Here is an 18,292-nt window from a genome sequence, read left to right on the forward strand (position 1 = left end):
CTGAATTGAAAAAAAAAACAAATTAAGTTGAACATTGTTAAACTTAATTTGTTTCATTAAATTCAACACAAATAAATTGTTTGGAACAGTTATGCATGCAACACTTTTTGCTGTCTTTCCATCAGCCAATTGTTGCATTGTTATTCAGGATTTCAAGGATTGATAGATCTGTCTTTCACAACAAGCACGAGCACACGCATCAATCTCAGATCAACTCATCCAGATATTTGAACAATAAAAATAGCCAGAGATCTGTTGTCAATATAAAAAGATACATGATATGCCAAATAATCTTTGTTCAAGAGAGGTACGAAAGAACAAACCCTGGGCTCCAAAATTACATTACTGACTAATACAAATAAGCTGCCATCACTAAGACGTTTTGCCTTCATTTTTTTCTGCAGTGGAAGGAAATGGAGATTGTTGTCTATTTTCTTATTCTTTCTTTATGGCTAAACATGGTAGTAGCATGCTAATTCATGCTAGCAATGTATTTAAAATAATAAAAATGACAGAATAGAATGCTCATGTTGTAAAAATGCTAGCAACATACTTATCCATACTATCAATGTACAAACATGCTAATGAATTTTTATTTTATTTGTGTTTTACTTCAGCAATATTCTTTTTTATTTCAAATGGATCATTCATTTATTCATTTTCCTAACCCCACACAGAAATGCCACCTTTCCCAGCCGGTACTCAAACAAGTGACCTTCTTACTGTGAGTCAGTGCTAACCACTAAGCCACCGTACCATCAATTGGACCAGATTTTATTAATAAAAACACCCTTACTGGCTCCCCCACGAAAGTGTATTGCACATGGCATAGAAACCCTAGAACGGCAAATCCCTTTCACAAGAGATCTATCAAAGACAATATGTCAACACAAACTCCATCGTCGCTAGCAACAACCTCTACCCAGTAGCTAGGTGACTGCTTTAATAAGATGTCTTGACAACTTTCCTTCCTTATAAATACTTTCCATATATATATATATATATATATATATACTGTTAAACACATTTAAATTTAGATTCAATTAGAGCATATATGGCATGCATACAGGGCAAACAGCTGATAACAAATTTAACAGCAGACATAATCTCTCTTGAATTTGTGAGAGGTTAGAGGCCATAACGGGGCTTAACGCAGTCGTGTGTGTTTCACTGGCCAGTATAACTTGTTCAGAAATTTAAAAAGCTCTAATAGAACATCAGACATGAATTAAGAAAGGAAAAAACACACTGAGGAGGCTTAAATTACAACTTGGCTAACTTAAAGGTCAGGCCGTAGGGAGGTTTCTGAGTATTTGAATGAGATAAGCTTGCCATCAAGATCAGGGGAAGGTAACAGATGGTGTGAAGACTTATGAGAAGGAACATCCAGTCTATATAATGAGCACACTATTGATATAAGCTCAAATAACTGGAAGATCATCTTCCAGAACAATTCTAGTTGTAGAAGACAAGTTCTTGGGTTGTGATCATCATCTGTTGTGGTCATTTTATTTGAGTTCTTTTTAAATGTAAGAGAACATACATGCTTTCTTTGAAACTCTGTTTTGAGTCAAAGAATAGTGATGAAACAGAGAAATGCAGGATGAGATGTGCCAGTTGGCAAGCCTTGCAATTTTTACTATAGCCACATATCCATCATACAGTACATACAGTATAAAGGTAAACTTGAACCACATGAATCGCTATATGGTGTAGGGTGATGCATAATATATATAGCATGGTCTATTTTACTAAGTAATTAGCAGTGTTTGCTAGCTTTGACCACCCAAGATGAATATTGTGTATGATTTTATACTGTATCTTAAGCCTATTTTAGAATCTGTGTGACTGCTATGACTCCTAAAGACCAAGAAATGTCTAGCTGCCCTTATAGACGATTGCTACATTTTCACAAATAGTAATAAAGGGATTTTTGCAGAATGAGAACGTGCTTTTTGTTGTTTTTATATGTGTATTAATATCTTTATGAATCAAGCTTACTACTGTACACTGACAACAATGTCTGCAAAATATATAGGTTGAATTTAAACAAATTAAATGTAGTAATATTCAACTTAATTTTTCATTTAAATTCAGCCCAAATAAATAATTTACAAACACTTACCTTAATTTTGTTTTGTAAATCCAAGGAATCATCCTTGAATCATTTTTTTCAATGCATATAAGCATACACATATATTACTATCTATATTACACGTCATAGATTATTAGTATCAAAAAAGTGTTCCGACATTGTTTGCAATACATTTCTCTATTCTTCAATATATTGCTTTAACTATATCTTGTCAAACTAGTTCTTTATTTTGCTGATTAAGCACTTATGCTGTCACATGGAAATGTTTAGGAGTAAAAATGTGAAATGTGTTCTAATTGATAAAAAAGTATGTATTTTTCTATGTGAGTTAATTTTATAATTATTGTTTAATAGGAAAGAAAATCATACTGGAACTATCAACAAATCACTTTACCATAACAGCAAGATTAAAAAAAAAACAGGGCGTGCCTACATAACAGCCAAGAATATGCTATGCAACTCTCATGAGTTCAGAATGTGCCCATTAAATATTCTATGGAATACCTCATCCTAAAAAGGATTTAATGGCTTAAGTGCACGTCAAATGGCAATATATTAATAGAGTAAAATAAATATTTGTAAATGAACAAGTTAATTAGCTGCAGTGATGCTCAATCAAAATAACACCCGAGATAGAGGCTGTGAACCTAATAATTGGGGATATTTTAACAAGTATAGGTTTGACTTATGACAGATACCACCAGTTATATAGGCTATCTGTGAGTCTGTCCTCAACTTGCTCATAAAATGGGTCAAGAATGCCGATCATAAATCAGAAGGTTTGGGCTTGCCCATGTATAGATTTTGCTTACTGTGCATGGTCAACTTCAATAAAAGCCCAGTGGAGAGAGCAGAAGGGCTGCAGAGGAGACCTCAGACGTTCCTGCCAGTGGTAAGAGCTCATGCTGGCTGTGACTGTACCTAAAGTTAATTGAGTTTTAAATTCTTTGATTGAGGATTAATACATTGTATGCTGTTTTTTTTATTGAAGGGTAGTGAATCATTCATCTGGTCTCAAGGAACGCAAGGTAAGATTTTGGGTAGAGCTTGTTTATTTGTGAGAAGATATCTAAAGCATGCTGCATTTAAATAACTTAAACAAAGATGTTTTAATTAAGAGAATTCAATTTGAATTAAATTAGATTTTTAAAGCTCTTTTCACAATAACTATCACCTTTACAAAAGGTGAATGTTATTACATCACAATCAAAATCAAAATTAGTTAAGGTGTAACTAACCTTAATAACAATGAATACATTGTTAATGAAGTGATCTAATCATTACAACAATTAAGAACAATTTACAAAAATATAATCTATTTTGGGATCTATATCTGTATCTATTTACAGATACTGTATATGCACCTAAAAATATTGTAGTAGTAGGATAATTCTAGGGATTAGGTGCATTGTGTTGTTTAGTACAAAGCACTGAAGGTGCACTTAACATAATAGCTTTTTAATGTCTCATATTATAGTCATGTTTTTGTTCCACTTGTAAGGTGATGACAGCCCATACAACTGATTATGAAAACTGGAACAAACAGAGCACAGTATAAACATAACTCAACATAAGCTAAAGTTTAGGACTTTAGCTCAAACTGTTTTGTGTTAATAAAAATCCAATAACTAAACTCCACAAATAACTTTTTCATTTTTAGCAAAAACTTACTTATTAAACTCCCCATGGGCAGTTTTAATAGAAATCAAAATAGATAATTGTCAGATCATACTAACAAAAAAGTTACACAATTTTATTGAAGATGATAAGACTCTTCTCAAATATTATACACAAGCTCTCCAAAATAGACAGACGGTTGTATCTTAACAGGATCTATGCATATTCCGATCACACTTTGTCCATGGTTATAGCATGCATCACCTTAGGACATCTGCCCAGTTTCAACAAAACATGTCAAAAATATATTAAAAAAAAAAAAAAAATATTATCAAACATCACAACTAACATTCTGTGCATAATTCTTCATTTTTTAAACACAAAATAAGATTTAAAAATAAAACAACATTGTTTAAAATAATACTCTACTAATGACAGTGAATATTGATGAGCAAACAAAGTTGTGAGAAAGCAAGATTAATAAATGTTGCTTGGCTGCTTAAATGCTCCTCACTTATATTTATTCTATATTCTATGTTTTTATACATTTTATGTAAATTTTTTTGCATTATAAATGAAAATAATATTAATTTTAAAATTAAATATTCATACTACTTTCTTTAGTAAGCCGCCACCATGAGTACTGACGCGGAGATGGCCATTTATGGCAAGGCTGCCATTTTCCTCCGTAAGCCTGAGAAGGAGAGAATTGAAGCTCAGAGCAAACCATTTGATGCCAAAACCGCTTGTTATGTGGTTGATGACAAAGAGCTGTACGTCAAGGGAACAATCAAGAGCAAAGATGGTGGCAAAGTCACTGTTGTTACACTTGACACTCAGACGGTAATTTTACTCTTGCAATTCAAGCCGTTGTTATTTACACGCTAGAATGCTTTTTTAAAATTTAGTTTTAGTTATTTATTTTGCATTCATGTAAACACTTTCTTTTTATTTAAATTTATAGGAGAAAGTTGTTAAGGAGGATGATGTCCACCCAATGAATCCTCCCAAGTTTGACAAGATTGAGGACATGGCCATGATGACCCATCTCAATGAACCCTCTGTGCTGTATAACCTCAAAGAGCGTTATGCAGCATGGATGATCTACGTAAGTTCTGAAACAACCTAAAACAGCACTGCAAGACATTTAGTCTGTGTGTTTGCCATCTGACCACTTCTCTCCTCATTTCAGACCTACTCTGGGCTGTTCTGCGCCACTGTAAACCCCTATAAGTGGCTCCCAGTGTATGACGCAGAAGTGGTTGCTGCCTACAGAGGCAAGAAGCGTATGGAGGCTCCACCCCACATCTTCTCTGTCTCTGACAATGCCTATCAGTTCATGTTGACTGGTGAGATCTCATTTACAAGATCTGACTTACACACAAGTTCACATTCATCATTTCAACAAAACAATTGCTAAAACATTATTACCTTTGCATTTACAGACAGAGAGAACCAGTCTGTCCTGATTACGTATGTATCTAATCTAATTGAGATGCTGAGAACAGGTTTAGTTTCAACTTGTGCAACTTCTACATGTCTTATCATTTTCTGTCTTCTTGTCTCTCATAAACCAGTGGAGAATCTGGTGCTGGAAAGACTGTGAACACCAAACGTGTCATCCAGTACTTTGCCACCGTTGCAGTTCAGGGCGGTGACAAGAAGAAAGAGCAAGCTGCTGGCAAAATGCAGGTATGAGTTTAAAACTATAGAAAATATTGCTAAAAAAATGTTTAGAAATTTAATGGAAAATTAATGAAACTTTAAACTACACAGGGCTCTCTTGAGGATCAGATCATTGCTGCCAACCCTCTGCTTGAGGCTTATGGTAATGCCAAGACTGTGAGAAATGACAACTCCTCTCGTTTTGTAAGTCAAATCTTAGTCAGTTGGTTTTTCTATAAACTGGTTTTATTTTGATTCTAATTGTTGTTACTATTAATTTGTTATGATGTTTAAAACAGGGTAAATTCATCAGAATCCATTTCGGCACATCTGGAAAACTGGCCAGTGCTGACATTGAGACATGTAGGTGGACATGATTTAATCTGTCTTTGTCTGTCACTCTTCAGATGATTGTGACTCAAGTTGATTCTCTCAACAGATCTGCTGGAGAAATCTAGAGTGACATTCCAGCTTCCAGATGAGAGAGGCTACCACATCTTCTACCAGATGATGACCAACCACAAGCCTGAGCTGATTGGTAGATGCACATATTTTATTCAGTGCATGTTATTGTAAATGTAATATTGTAAAACTGCATAATAAATGTTCTGCTCTTATTTTACAGAAATGACGCTCATCACCACCAACCCCTATGACTTCCCCATGTGCAGTCAGGGTCAGATCACAGTGGCAAGCATTGATGATAAAGAGGAGCTGGTTGCTACTGATGTGAGTCAATGTTTGATTATTGATCTATTCTATGTAGATATGACAAATCGTAGGTCTCATTCTTCTCTGTAATCTCCAGACTGCTATTGACATTCTGGGCTTCACTGGTGAAGAGAAAATGGGCATCTACAAGTTCACTGGAGCTGTGCTTCATCATGGTAACATGAAGTTCAAGCAGAAGCAGCGTGAGGAGCAGGCAGAGCCTGATGGCACAGAGGGTGAGACCCAGTTGCACTAATGTGTGTCATCTCATATAATGCTTTTGACCGATCATTGTTTCTGTTTACAATAATCAATGGTTGAATTTAAAAGTCAGGAAAATAAATGATTGTATGGCAATTTTAAAATCACAGAGGCTGACAAAATCGCATACCTTCTGGGTTTGAACTCTGCTGATATGCTGAAGGCTTTGTGCTACCCCCGAGTCAAGGTCGGAAATGAGTTTGTGACCAAAGGACAGACTGTGCCACAGGTATGTAGTAACATTTTTAGCTGGTCCATCAGTTTTATTAGAAACTCATAAGTGAATCAGAGTAGTTATTGCTAGTTGTTTAATTTTTATTAAATAGCATATTTAAAAAAAAATTAACTGTGTTCTACTTACAGGTGTACAACTCTGTTAGCGCCTTGTCCAAATCTATCTATGAGAGGATGTTCTTGTGGATGGTCATTCGTATCAACCAGATGTTGGACACAAAACAACAAAGAAATTTCTTCATTGGTGTGCTGGATATTGCTGGCTTTGAGATCTTTGATGTAAGAAGGATTCTTTCATTTCTTTATACTTCAAACTGAGACATATTCAGTAGTCAGTAAGTAATCCTGTTTCTTCTCTAGTTCAACAGCATGGAGCAGCTGTGCATCAACTTCACTAATGAGAAACTGCAACAGTTTTTCAACCACCACATGTTTGTGCTGGAACAAGAGGAGTACAAGAAGGAGGGCATTGTTTGGGAGTTCATTGACTTCGGCATGGACTTGGCCGCTTGCATTGAGCTCATTGAGAAGGTTTTTACTGGTTTATGGATATATTCATTTCCATCGTCTATTCTCAAAATCATACAATTTTTACTAACAAACTTACTAACCTTCTTTTACAAACAGCCCTTAGGTATCTTCTCCATCCTTGAAGAGGAGTGCATGTTCCCCAAGGCTACAGACACTTCCTTCAAGAACAAGCTGTATGATCAGCATCTTGGCAAGTGCAATGCTTTCCAGAAACCAAAGCCTGCCAAAGGCAAGGCTGAGGCTCACTTCTCCCTGGTCCACTATGCTGGAACTGTGGACTACAACATTTCTGGCTGGCTGGACAAGAACAAGGATCCACTGAACGAGTCTGTTGTGCAGCTTTACCAGAAGTCTTCTGTCAAACTGCTGGCTACTCTCTACCCACCTGTTGTTGAGGGTAAAGACATAAGTGTTAATATGTTCATTTGAATCATATTAACCAAACTTGGATTTTTTTTCTTTCTAGTTATTACATTATGTGTACCATTGTATTGTTATATAAATAGAGACTGGTGGCGGAAAGAAGGGAGGCAAAAAGAAGGGTGGTTCCATGCAGACTGTGTCTTCCCAGTTCAGGGTATGTTTTTGTTTGAGACCATTTTAAAACTGAAAACAGCTACATGGGTTTACCTAGTTGACTCTAGGTCAGAGAAACAATACATAAAAAATGGAATGAATATGAATAAAATACTTTTTATATGATTAAACAGGAAAACTTGGGCAAGCTCATGACCAACTTGAGGAGCACTCACCCTCACTTTGTGCGTTGTCTGATTCCTAACGAGTCCAAGACTCCAGGTAAAGAAATAAATGACTTACATATGTGCTGACATAAACACAATGTTAAATATTTTTGTTTACAATACTATCAATATTTACTAAGCTCATGATGTATACTTTTCCTTATAGGTCTTATGGAGAACTTCCTGGTTATCCACCAGCTGAGGTGTAACGGTGTACTGGAGGGTATCAGAATCTGCAGAAAGGGTTTCCCCAGCAGAATCCTCTATGGTGACTTCAAGCAGAGGTAAATGGGACTTCATATAAACATGTAATTTATTTACTGTAAGAGTAACTTAATTAAAATTTATAAAGTATTTAATACATTTTCCACAGATACAAGGTGTTGAATGCCAGTGTTATCCCAGAGGGACAGTTCATTGACAACAAGAAGGCCAGTGAGAAACTCTTGGGATCCATCGACGTTAATCATGATGAGTACAGATTTGGACACACAAAGGTTTATATTTTAATCCACAGTTTTAAGAGATTCAGTGATCAGTGTAATTTAGATTAGACATCAATTTCTTTTCCTTTTGTCTATTTACATGAATTCAGGTGTTCTTCAAAGCTGGTCTTCTGGGTACCCTTGAGGAGATGCGTGATGAGAAACTGGCAACTCTAGTCACAATGACCCAGGCTCTCTGCCGTGCTTATCTGATGAGGAGAGAGTTTGTGAAGATGATGGAGAGGAGGTGAGGGAAAAGCATGAGTTATAATTGTGTGAATGGTAAAAAGTAATGATTATGGCATTTAATGATGAACTATTCACAGGGAGTCCATTTACACCATCCAGTACAACATCCGCTCATTTATGAATGTCAAACACTGGCCATGGATGAAGGTTTACTACAAGATTAAGCCTCTGCTGAAGAGTGCTGAGACTGAGAAAGAGCTGGCAACCATGAAAGAGGACTTTGTCAAATGTAAAGAGGCTTTGGCCAAGGCTGAAGCCAAAAAGAAAGAGCTGGAAGAGAAGATGGTGGCACTGCTGCAAGAGAAAAATGATCTGCAGCTGGCAGTGGCTTCTGTGAGTATTCTTAATTTAATAAACTCAATCTCATCTCCATTAAAATTAGTTTGTTATTATTGAATGATGTGTTTTCCTAACAGGAATCAGAGAATCTCTCAGATGCTGAAGAGAGGTGTGAGGGTCTGATCAAGAGCAAAATCCAGCTTGAGGCTAAACTCAAAGAGACAACTGAGAGACTGGAGGATGAGGAAGAAATCAATGCTGAACTGACAGCCAAGAAGAGGAAACTGGAGGACGAGTGCTCTGAGCTGAAAAAGGACATTGATGACCTGGAGCTCACCTTGGCTAAAGTGGAAAAGGAAAAACATGCCACTGAGAATAAGGTTGGAAGCTAAGGCTTTTTTACTTCCTTTTTAGAATTATTATTTAACTGTTGATAAAAGTATTCAATACAATGAATATATATATATATATATATATATATATATATATATATATATATATATATATATATATATATATATATATATATATCCATATAAAATACTAAGTGTATTTGAAATCAAATCACACAGGTCAAGAACTTGACAGAGGAAATGGCATCTCAAGATGAGAGCATTGCCAAGCTTACAAAGGAGAAGAAAGCCCTCCAAGAGGCACATCAGCAGACTCTGGATGATCTTCAGGCTGAGGAGGACAAAGTCAACACCCTGACCAAATCCAAGACAAAGCTTGAGCAGCAAGTTGATGATGTGAGCTCTTCATTAAACATGGCAGTAAATTATTCAACTTTTTTACTTCGAACATATTTTAAATATCATTGTCCCACAGCTTGAGGGTTCCCTTGAACAAGAAAAGAAGCTCCGTATGGACCTGGAGAGAGCCAAGAGAAAGCTTGAAGGAGATTTGAAATTGGCCCAAGAGTCTATTATGGACCTGGAGAATGACAAGCAGCAGTCTGAAGAGAAAATTAAAAAGTAAATAAAACAAGAAATATTTAAACAAAACAATTCATGGATTTGCTGTGCACAAACCATTGATACTTGATCACCCACAGGAAAGACTTCGAAACTGCTCAGCTGCTCAGCAAGATTGAAGATGAACAATCTTTGGGTGCTCAGCTCCAGAAGAAGATTAAAGAGCTGCAGGTTTTTCATTTAAACTTATTAAACAATGTTAAAGGCAGAGATGTAACAAAGACTAACATAGCTTAATTAATTATCTGAATCCATAGGCTCGCATTGAGGAACTGGAGGAAGAGATTGAGGCTGAGCGTGCTGCTCGTGCCAAGGTTGAGAAGCAGAGAGCCGATCTCTCCAGGGAACTTGAGGAGATCAGTGAGAGGCTTGAGGAGGCTGGAGGAGCCACTGCTGCTCAGATCGAGATGAATAAGAAGCGTGAAGCTGAATTCCAGAAGCTGCGTCGTGATCTTGAAGAGTCCACCCTTCAGCATGAAGCTACTGCTGCTGCCCTGCGCAAGAAGCAGGCTGACAGTGTGGCTGAGCTGGGAGAGCAAATCGACAACCTCCAGCGTGTCAAGCAGAAGCTTGAGAAAGAGAAGAGTGAATACAAAATGGAGATCGATGATCTCTCCAGCAACATGGAGGCTGTTGCCAAAGCAAAGGTTCGAGGATAGTTTTTTTTTAATTCAAGTAAATTTATCTAATTTGGTTAGGAGTACTAACAATTAAATTACTTTGTTTTTTTACAGGCCAATCTTGAGAAGATGTGCCGCACAGTTGAGGACCAACTTAGTGAAATTAAGTCCAAGAATGATGAGAACCTTCGCCAGATAAATGATCTCAGTGCTCAAAGAGCAAGACTTCAAACTGAGAATGGTAACTTATTCAAAAGTCAACTGTTTAAATATTAAATCCAAAAAATACGTTTGATATTAGCTAAGAGATTAGTTACTTTGATATTAGTTATAGTACTAGTCTGACACAACAATATAAATCTTAAAAGGTGAGTTTGGCCGTCAGCTTGAGGAGAAGGAAGCTCTGGTTTCTCAGCTCACACGAGGAAAACAGGCTTTCACTCAGCAAATTGAGGAGCTTAAGAGGCAGATTGAAGAGGAGGTTAAGGTAATACAAAATAAAAGGTTATTTATGTATATCTTACATTTACTATACAGCCACTTTAATAGTATGTGACATGTTTCCTAGGCTAAGAACGCACTGGCCCACGCTGTACAATCAGCCCGTCATGACTGCGACCTGCTCCGTGAGCAGTTTGAGGAAGAGCAGGAGGCAAAGGCTGAGCTGCAGCGGGGAATGTCAAAGGCCAACAGTGAGGTTGCTCAGTGGAGAACCAAATATGAAACTGATGCCATCCAGCGCACAGAAGAACTTGAAGAGTCTAAGTAAGAACTTTACAATTGCAACTCATACTGTGAGTTTTTTTGTGTCATTGCATACATTTTTTTACTAATGACTATGAAATATTTAACAGGAAGAAGCTTGCTCAGCGTCTGCAAGAGGCAGAGGAACAAATTGAGGCAGTGAACTCCAAATGTGCATCTCTGGAGAAGACCAAACAGAGACTCCAGGGTGAAGTGGAGGACCTCATGATTGATGTGGAGAGAGCCAATGCTTTGGCTGCCAACCTTGACAAAAAGCAGAGGAACTTTGACAAGGTAAAATATGGAATTAAACTGTGATTTGATTTTTCTCTTTAAGAAAGTAGTATGAGCTTTCTTCTAGAGACTACAAGTTGAAAAACCTGATCGTAATATATTTCCCACTAAAGGTCCTGGCAGAATGGAAGCAGAAATATGAGGAAGGTCAGGCAGAGCTGGAAGGTGCCCAGAAAGAAGCTCGTTCACTCAGCACTGAGCTGTTCAAGATGAAGAACTCCTATGAGGAGACTCTGGATCAGCTGGAGACCCTCAAGAGAGAGAACAAGAATCTGCAGCGTAAGAATCAAACATTAAGAATAAAAATATGTGATGAATGAAGGTTCTTTATGAAAGGATGATTTTTCTTTCTACAGAGGAGATTTCAGATCTGACAGAGCAATTAGGTGAGACTGGTAAGAGCATCCATGAGCTGGAAAAGGCCAAGAAGACAGTGGAGACTGAGAAGGCAGAGATTCAGACTGCCCTGGAAGAGGCTGAAGTGAGTATATGGAGATTTACATGGGGTTATTTATTTTATACTTTGTTTTATACTATGTTGTTAATCTGTGATTTCTTTCTGAAAATGAAACTTTTATCATAGGGCACCCTGGAGCATGAGGAGTCCAAGATTCTTCGTGTCCAGCTTGAGCTAAACCAGGTCAAGGGTGAGATTGACAGGAAGCTGGCAGAGAAGGATGAGGAGATAGAGCAGATCAAGAGGAACAGTCAGAGAGTTACTGAAGCCATGCAGAGCACTCTGGACTCTGAAGTCAGAAGCAGGAATGATGCTCTCAGAATCAAGAAGAAGATGGAGGGAGACCTTAATGAGATGGAGATTCAGCTGAGCCATGCCAATCGCCAGGCAGCTGAGGCCCAGAAACAGCTCAGAAATGTTCAGGCACAACTCAAAGTATGACTTCTCCTTAGCTTTAGGTGTATTAATATGTTTGTCAATTTTAAGCTATGTGCTTACACAAAGCACACAGAAAGCCTTTTGTAAAGATGTTGTTATGTTCAGGATGCCCAGCTGCACCTTGATGATGCCGTGAGAGGACAGGAAGACATGAAGGAGCAGGTGGCCATGGTGGAGCGCAGAAACACTCTGATGCAGTCTGAGATTGAGGAGCTGAGAGCTGCTCTGGAGCAGACAGAGAGAGGACGCAAAGTGGCTGAACAAGAGCTGGTGGATGCCAGTGAGCGTGTTGGGCTGCTGCACTCTCAAGTAAAAGCATATAATTTCTACATTGAAAGCATGGAAATTGAGTAGAGCATCCTTATAAACATTCATATTGTTGCTTCCATGTTGTAGAACACAAGTCTTCTGAACACCAAGAAGAAGCTTGAGACTGACCTTGTTCAGATCCAGAGTGAAGTTGAAGACACTGTACAGGAAGCCAGAAATGCAGAGGAGAAGGCCAAGAAGGCCATCACTGATGTGAGCAACAGAAGATGACAAATATACCACCGAGGAATGGTACACTTATAAAATATGAATCTATTAAGTTTCTGTATATGCTTACAAAAGGCTGCAATGATGGCAGAGGAGCTGAAGAAGGAGCAGGACACCAGTGCTCACCTTGAGAGGATGAAGAAGAATCTGGAGGTCACAGTCAAGGACCTGCAGCACCGTCTGGATGAGGCTGAGAATCTGGCCATGAAGGGAGGAAAGAAACAACTCCAGAAACTGGAGTCTAGAGTAAGCATATATTTTTTCATGGTAATACATATATTACATATATTTTAATGTTAATCATTATTATGTAAATAGTGAGTCGTAACACACTGGAAAGTAAAAAAAAAAATAAAAAATCAAAACATATGTTGAGTAAAGTAAGTTCAATAATGTGTCTTTATTATATTTATTATTTATATATTATATTTATTATATATGTATTCAATTATTTTATTATCTATTTAGGTTCGTGAGCTTGAGAGTGAAGTTGAAGCAGAGCAGAGGCGTGGAGCTGATGCTGTTAAAGGCGTCCGCAAATATGAGAGAAGAGTCAAGGAGCTCACCTACCAGGTAAAGACATCTGAGTAAAAGTTTTAATCAAATATAAAATGAAGGTTGGTAAAATAGATCAAATTAATCTATGTTCCCTGTATGCAGACTGAGGAGGACAAGAAGAATGTCAACAGACTGCAGGATCTGGTTGATAAGCTTCAGCTGAAGGTCAAGGCTTACAAGAGACAGTCTGAAGAAGCTGTGAGTTCCTCTTTTGAGAACTTAAACACCTGTGTACTTTCAAGATGTTCTTTTACTGATACAGTTGTATGTGACTTTGCAGGAGGAACAAGCCAACTCTCACCTGTCCAAGTTAAGGAAGGTGCAGCATGAGCTGGAGGAGGCTGAGGAGCGTGCTGATATTGCTGAGTCCCAGGTCAACAAGCTCAGAGCCAAGAGCCGTGACGCTGGAAAGGTCAGTTGCATATTACAAGACTGTACTTTAAAATTAGTATTTAGCTTATGTTATGAATATATGGGGATTATTAACATGCCATATTTATGTGCTTCTTTTTTTCTAGGCCAAAGAAGAGTAAAGCCCTTAAACCTGAAGGAAGGCTCTACTGAAGTCATATAATATGACTGTTCTGTAGATATATTTTTAAATAAATATGTGCTTACTGGAAAATACATTTGTTATGGGTGATCTTTAAAATAACTTCACGCTAAAATGTATATTATTATGTATGTATGACAGCAACAGCTCCAGCAAAGGTAGAGTGATCGAATGAAGAGGGTTAGGGTTAGAAAAAAAATAACATTGCTTTATTTTACACTAGTGCTTTATTGAAGGAAGATTTCACTCAAAATGCATAGTTGCACACATTTATGAATGGATTGGGGTCCAAAAGTTGGTTCAATAGTGTATTTATAAATGTAATTACAGAAATGAATTACATGTATGTATTTGAACAAGAGATATTGAATGTTAATGCAAAAATGAAGTACTATAAATAAAAATATGAGTTACATAAACAAACATAGAAACAAACATATAAAGCATAGAAGTATTTCTAACAAAACACCTGGTGCATTAAGACAGGAGGAGTGTGTCCTACAGGTGGCTTGTCAAGCCCACTCACCTGCATGGAGTATGTTCATGTCTCATACAATTATGTGATGCATCGCACCTATGTTTTATTAAAGAGATCTTGTTAATCATGTTTTGAACTGAGAAAGTGTGTCTGAGCCTCTGATATTCTCAGTAAGGCTATTCCATAGTTCAGCAGCCAGAAAATCTGAATGCTCGACCTCCTTTAGTAGATTTTGCTATTCTGGGTACTACCAGAAGCCCCGAGTTTGAGATCTTAAAGAGCAGGTTTGATTGTAGCAAGACAGAGGGTTGGTTAGATAAGCAGGAACTATATTATTTAAAGCTTTATAGGTGAGAAGCAATATTTTATAATGAAAACGAAAATTAACAGGCAGCCAGTGTAAGAATAAATTTAGGGTTGACATGGTCATATTTTTTTGACCTGGTATGAACTCTGGCAGCTGCATTTTGCACTAACTGAAATTTATTAATAGAGGACGCTGGGCACCCAGCGAACAGAGCATTACAGTAATCAAGCTTAGAAGTCATAAAAGCATGAACTAGCTTTTCTGCATTTGAGATAGATAGCATGCTTTTTAGCTTTGATATTTCTTAGATTAAAGAAGGTGATTTTTTGTGACATGGGAGATATGGTTTTTCAAATTTAAGTTGCTGTCAAATATAACACCCAGTTCTTTTACAGTAGAGCTAATGTTAACTTTGTCTACATTTAAAAAAAGGAAATAGTTGGTCATCCAGTTTTTTACATCTTTTATACATTCAGTTAGCTTAGAGTTCACACGTGTTATCAGGTTTTGATGAAAAACATAATTGCGTATCATCTGCATAGCAGTGAAAGCTGATCCCATGTCTTCTAATAATGTCTCCCAGGGGTAGCATGTATATTGTAAACAGCAAAGGACTAAAACTGATGCTTGAGGCACCCCATACTTCACAGGCCTGATTTGTGAAAGCTGTCCATTTATATTTACAAATTGGTAACCGTCAATTAAGTACGACTCAAACCATGAAAAAGCCTGTACCTGGACACCTGTAAAATTTAAGCGATTTATGAGGATATCATTATCGGTAGTGTCAAATGTAGCACTGAGGTCAAATAAAACTAGTAACGTGATAAGTCGCTGTCAGCAGCTAAAAGTAAATAGTTCAATCTTTTCACTAAAGTGGTTTCCATACTGTGATGAGGCCTGAAACCTGACAGAAATGCTTTAAAAACATTGTTTATCTGTAGAAAGTAGCATAATTAGGCAAAAACAACCTTTTCTACTATTTTAGACATAAATGGAAGATTTGAAATAATCCTACAATTAGCTAGGTTGCTGCAATCAAGTTGTGGTTTCTTAATAAAAGGCTTAATAACAGCATGAAGGGGTTTGAAACATGGCCTAATGATAAAGAAGTGTTGATAATGTTAAGAAGAGGTTCTCCTACTACATGTAGCGACTCTTTCAGTAATTTTATTGCAATTGGGTCTAGCATACATGTAGCTGGATTAGACATTAGACACTAGTTTAGACATATTTAAAAGTTTATGTAGCTCTTTCTGTCCTATGATTTTGAAGCATTGTAGATTATTTTGATTTAGTGGAATGTTTAATCAATCTGAACTTTTAGACGGTGCAGAATGTTTAACAAATTCTATATTCTGTCGGAAGTTTTCCATTTTATCACTGAAAAATCAATTCATTCAATCACTGATTAATGATTAATCAATCATTACTAATGGACGTCATGGTGGCGCATGATCGCCTCACAGCAAGAAGGTCGCTGGTTCAAGCCCTGGCTGGGTCAGTTGGCATTTTTGTGTGGAGTTTGCATGTTCTCCCCGTGTTCGCATAAATTTCCCTTCGGGTGCTCCGGTTTTCCCCACAGTCCAAAGACATGTGGTGCAGGTGATTTGAATGAGTTAAATTGGCCATAGTGTATGTGTGTGAAAGAGTGTGTATGGGTGTTTCCCAGTGTTGGGTTAAATTCAAGGAATCATCTTTGAATTATTTTTTTATATAATTAGAGAGTGATTTGTTACATCTTGTGTTATGTCTATATAGATATATGTCTATAGGATAAAATTAGATCTAATGTATGTTTTAAGTGATTGGGTGCATACAATGGTGCATTGTAATGTGGTGTAAGTGGTGATTGTAATAAATCAGTAAGAGCGAGTCCTAATGTGTGAATAGTGTCATATATGTGGATGTTGTAATCTCCTACAGTTAGTATTTTATCAGTTTTAACTGGTAAGTCAGAAATAAAATCAGAAAACTCTTTTAGATAATTGACATAGGGTCATGGGGATCGATACACAGTGATTAAAGAGAGATTACATCAGCCTCCAAATCAAATCCTCACAAGATAGTAAAGTTTCTGTCAAGAAAACGTTAAGAATTGGCCAAAATGCTTGTCACCTGCATCCGTTCACTGCAAAAAAAAAAGTCTTGTTTCTAGTGCAAATATGTAAAAATCCTAAATTAAAAGGCATTTTATTGGCAAGTAAAAATTTGTGTTTTCTTTGTAGAATAATAATCCGTCAAAATTAAGTGATTTCGTTCTCTTAAAACTAGCTGCCAATTTTTTTCTAAATGCTTCTTTGAAGATCATGACCGTAACACATTAACATTGTTATGACTGCAATAAATCCAATTATTTGTTGTAAAAACTTATTTTTTCTTTTTAGTCAGGGAAAAATCTCATACCCATTTTTTGTAAAATAGTCCTAAAACATCTTCATCTGAAAAGCTACAGTATATGACCCTTCCCTTTACCTTTTAAGCCTCCAGGCAAAAGAGAATTGGGACACCCCTACCCCTCACATGAATGCACAAATAGAGGGGTAGGCATATAAGGGCAAAGGCTAAGAAGTAAAATTGTGATTTGGCATTAACTGAGTATGTTTTAAGTTGCTCCAATTTAGCACATAAAACTACACCTAAAACAGAAAGTTATGAGTTACCATCATTTGTTTACAATTATTTATATTATTATTATAACTTTTTTTTTAAAGAAGTATATTAATAGTACACTTAATTAAAACTTATTTTTGTGAGGGAAGTACATTTTAGAGAAGTACATAAAAAGCAGACTGAGTGCCTTCTTATTGTAAGTTTAAAGTATGTAAATAAATAGTATACTTGAAAAAACTTATTTTAGTAAGGGTACTACAGTCTCAGCATTATGATTACAGCCAGTTCCTTTTAATTTGGCAATCATATCATATAAATCATCTGCTTGCATGGTACATAAATAGAAAGGCTACAAAGTTAATATACAATATATGGTGTTGAGCTTGTTACAAATTTAACCCAAGACATATATGGTACATTTAAATCAAATGTAAATAGAGGAATTATGTATGTTTATATCTTGCATTTCTTGGTGCAGCAATTCAACTTAATATGATGAATGATAACCATTTTAAAACTTAGATATATCTATTTATATTTTTCTATATAAACTGCATGGATAAATGCCAATTTTTATTAATAATAGACAAACTACTACTAATAACATAAAAATGTATAGTAATATTTTTATTCATGTTTTTGTAGTTAAGAATTAATTTAACAGCAGCTTCTTTCTTGTTTTTATTTATTTATTAAGTATTTCTAATAGACTGTTGAATGCCTTCCTCACTGTAGATGGACAGCTTTTTTTTATAGTGTAATAAAACTATGATGCCAGTCCATATTTAGTGTCTGCTTGCTGTGCAAGTTCATCTTAATATAAATGTAGGGGAGAGCATGATCAACCCT

General features: G+C 36.5%; 1 protein-coding gene across 2 annotated transcripts; it reads left to right on the top strand.

Annotated features, from left to right (window-relative positions):
* Positions 1–2,956: 2,956 nt before the first annotated feature.
* Positions 2,957–14,117, top strand: myhz2 (myosin, heavy polypeptide 2, fast muscle specific). Of its 2 annotated transcripts, XM_087251185.1 has the most exons (41): positions 2,957–2,987; positions 3,087–3,123; positions 4,337–4,555; positions 4,677–4,820; positions 4,905–5,061; positions 5,158–5,185; positions 5,290–5,404; positions 5,489–5,581; positions 5,677–5,740; positions 5,817–5,915; positions 6,003–6,106; positions 6,186–6,324; positions 6,460–6,578; positions 6,713–6,862; positions 6,944–7,114; positions 7,211–7,511; positions 7,621–7,691; positions 7,825–7,912; positions 8,024–8,141; positions 8,231–8,354; positions 8,453–8,589; positions 8,669–8,924; positions 9,008–9,250; positions 9,443–9,619; positions 9,699–9,844; positions 9,925–10,015; positions 10,102–10,491; positions 10,579–10,705; positions 10,833–10,951; positions 11,033–11,229; positions 11,319–11,502; positions 11,616–11,781; positions 11,859–11,983; positions 12,086–12,394; positions 12,503–12,706; positions 12,794–12,919; positions 13,010–13,180; positions 13,403–13,507; positions 13,595–13,690; positions 13,773–13,904; positions 14,011–14,117. In XM_087251185.1, the coding sequence occupies exons 3-41, from the start codon at positions 4,349–4,351 to the stop codon at positions 14,023–14,025; spliced, it is 5,808 nt and encodes a 1,935-aa protein (XP_087107311.1). In that variant the 5' UTR covers positions 2,957–2,987; positions 3,087–3,123; positions 4,337–4,348; the 3' UTR covers positions 14,026–14,117.
* The last annotated feature ends 4,175 nt before the right edge of the window (positions 14,118–18,292 follow it).

This window comes from Danio rerio, chromosome 5 (assembly GCF_052040795.2).
Source record: "Danio rerio strain M-AB ecotype USA chromosome 5, GRCz13ab, whole genome shotgun sequence".
Lineage (NCBI taxonomy): Eukaryota > Metazoa > Chordata > Actinopteri > Cypriniformes > Danionidae > Danio > Danio rerio.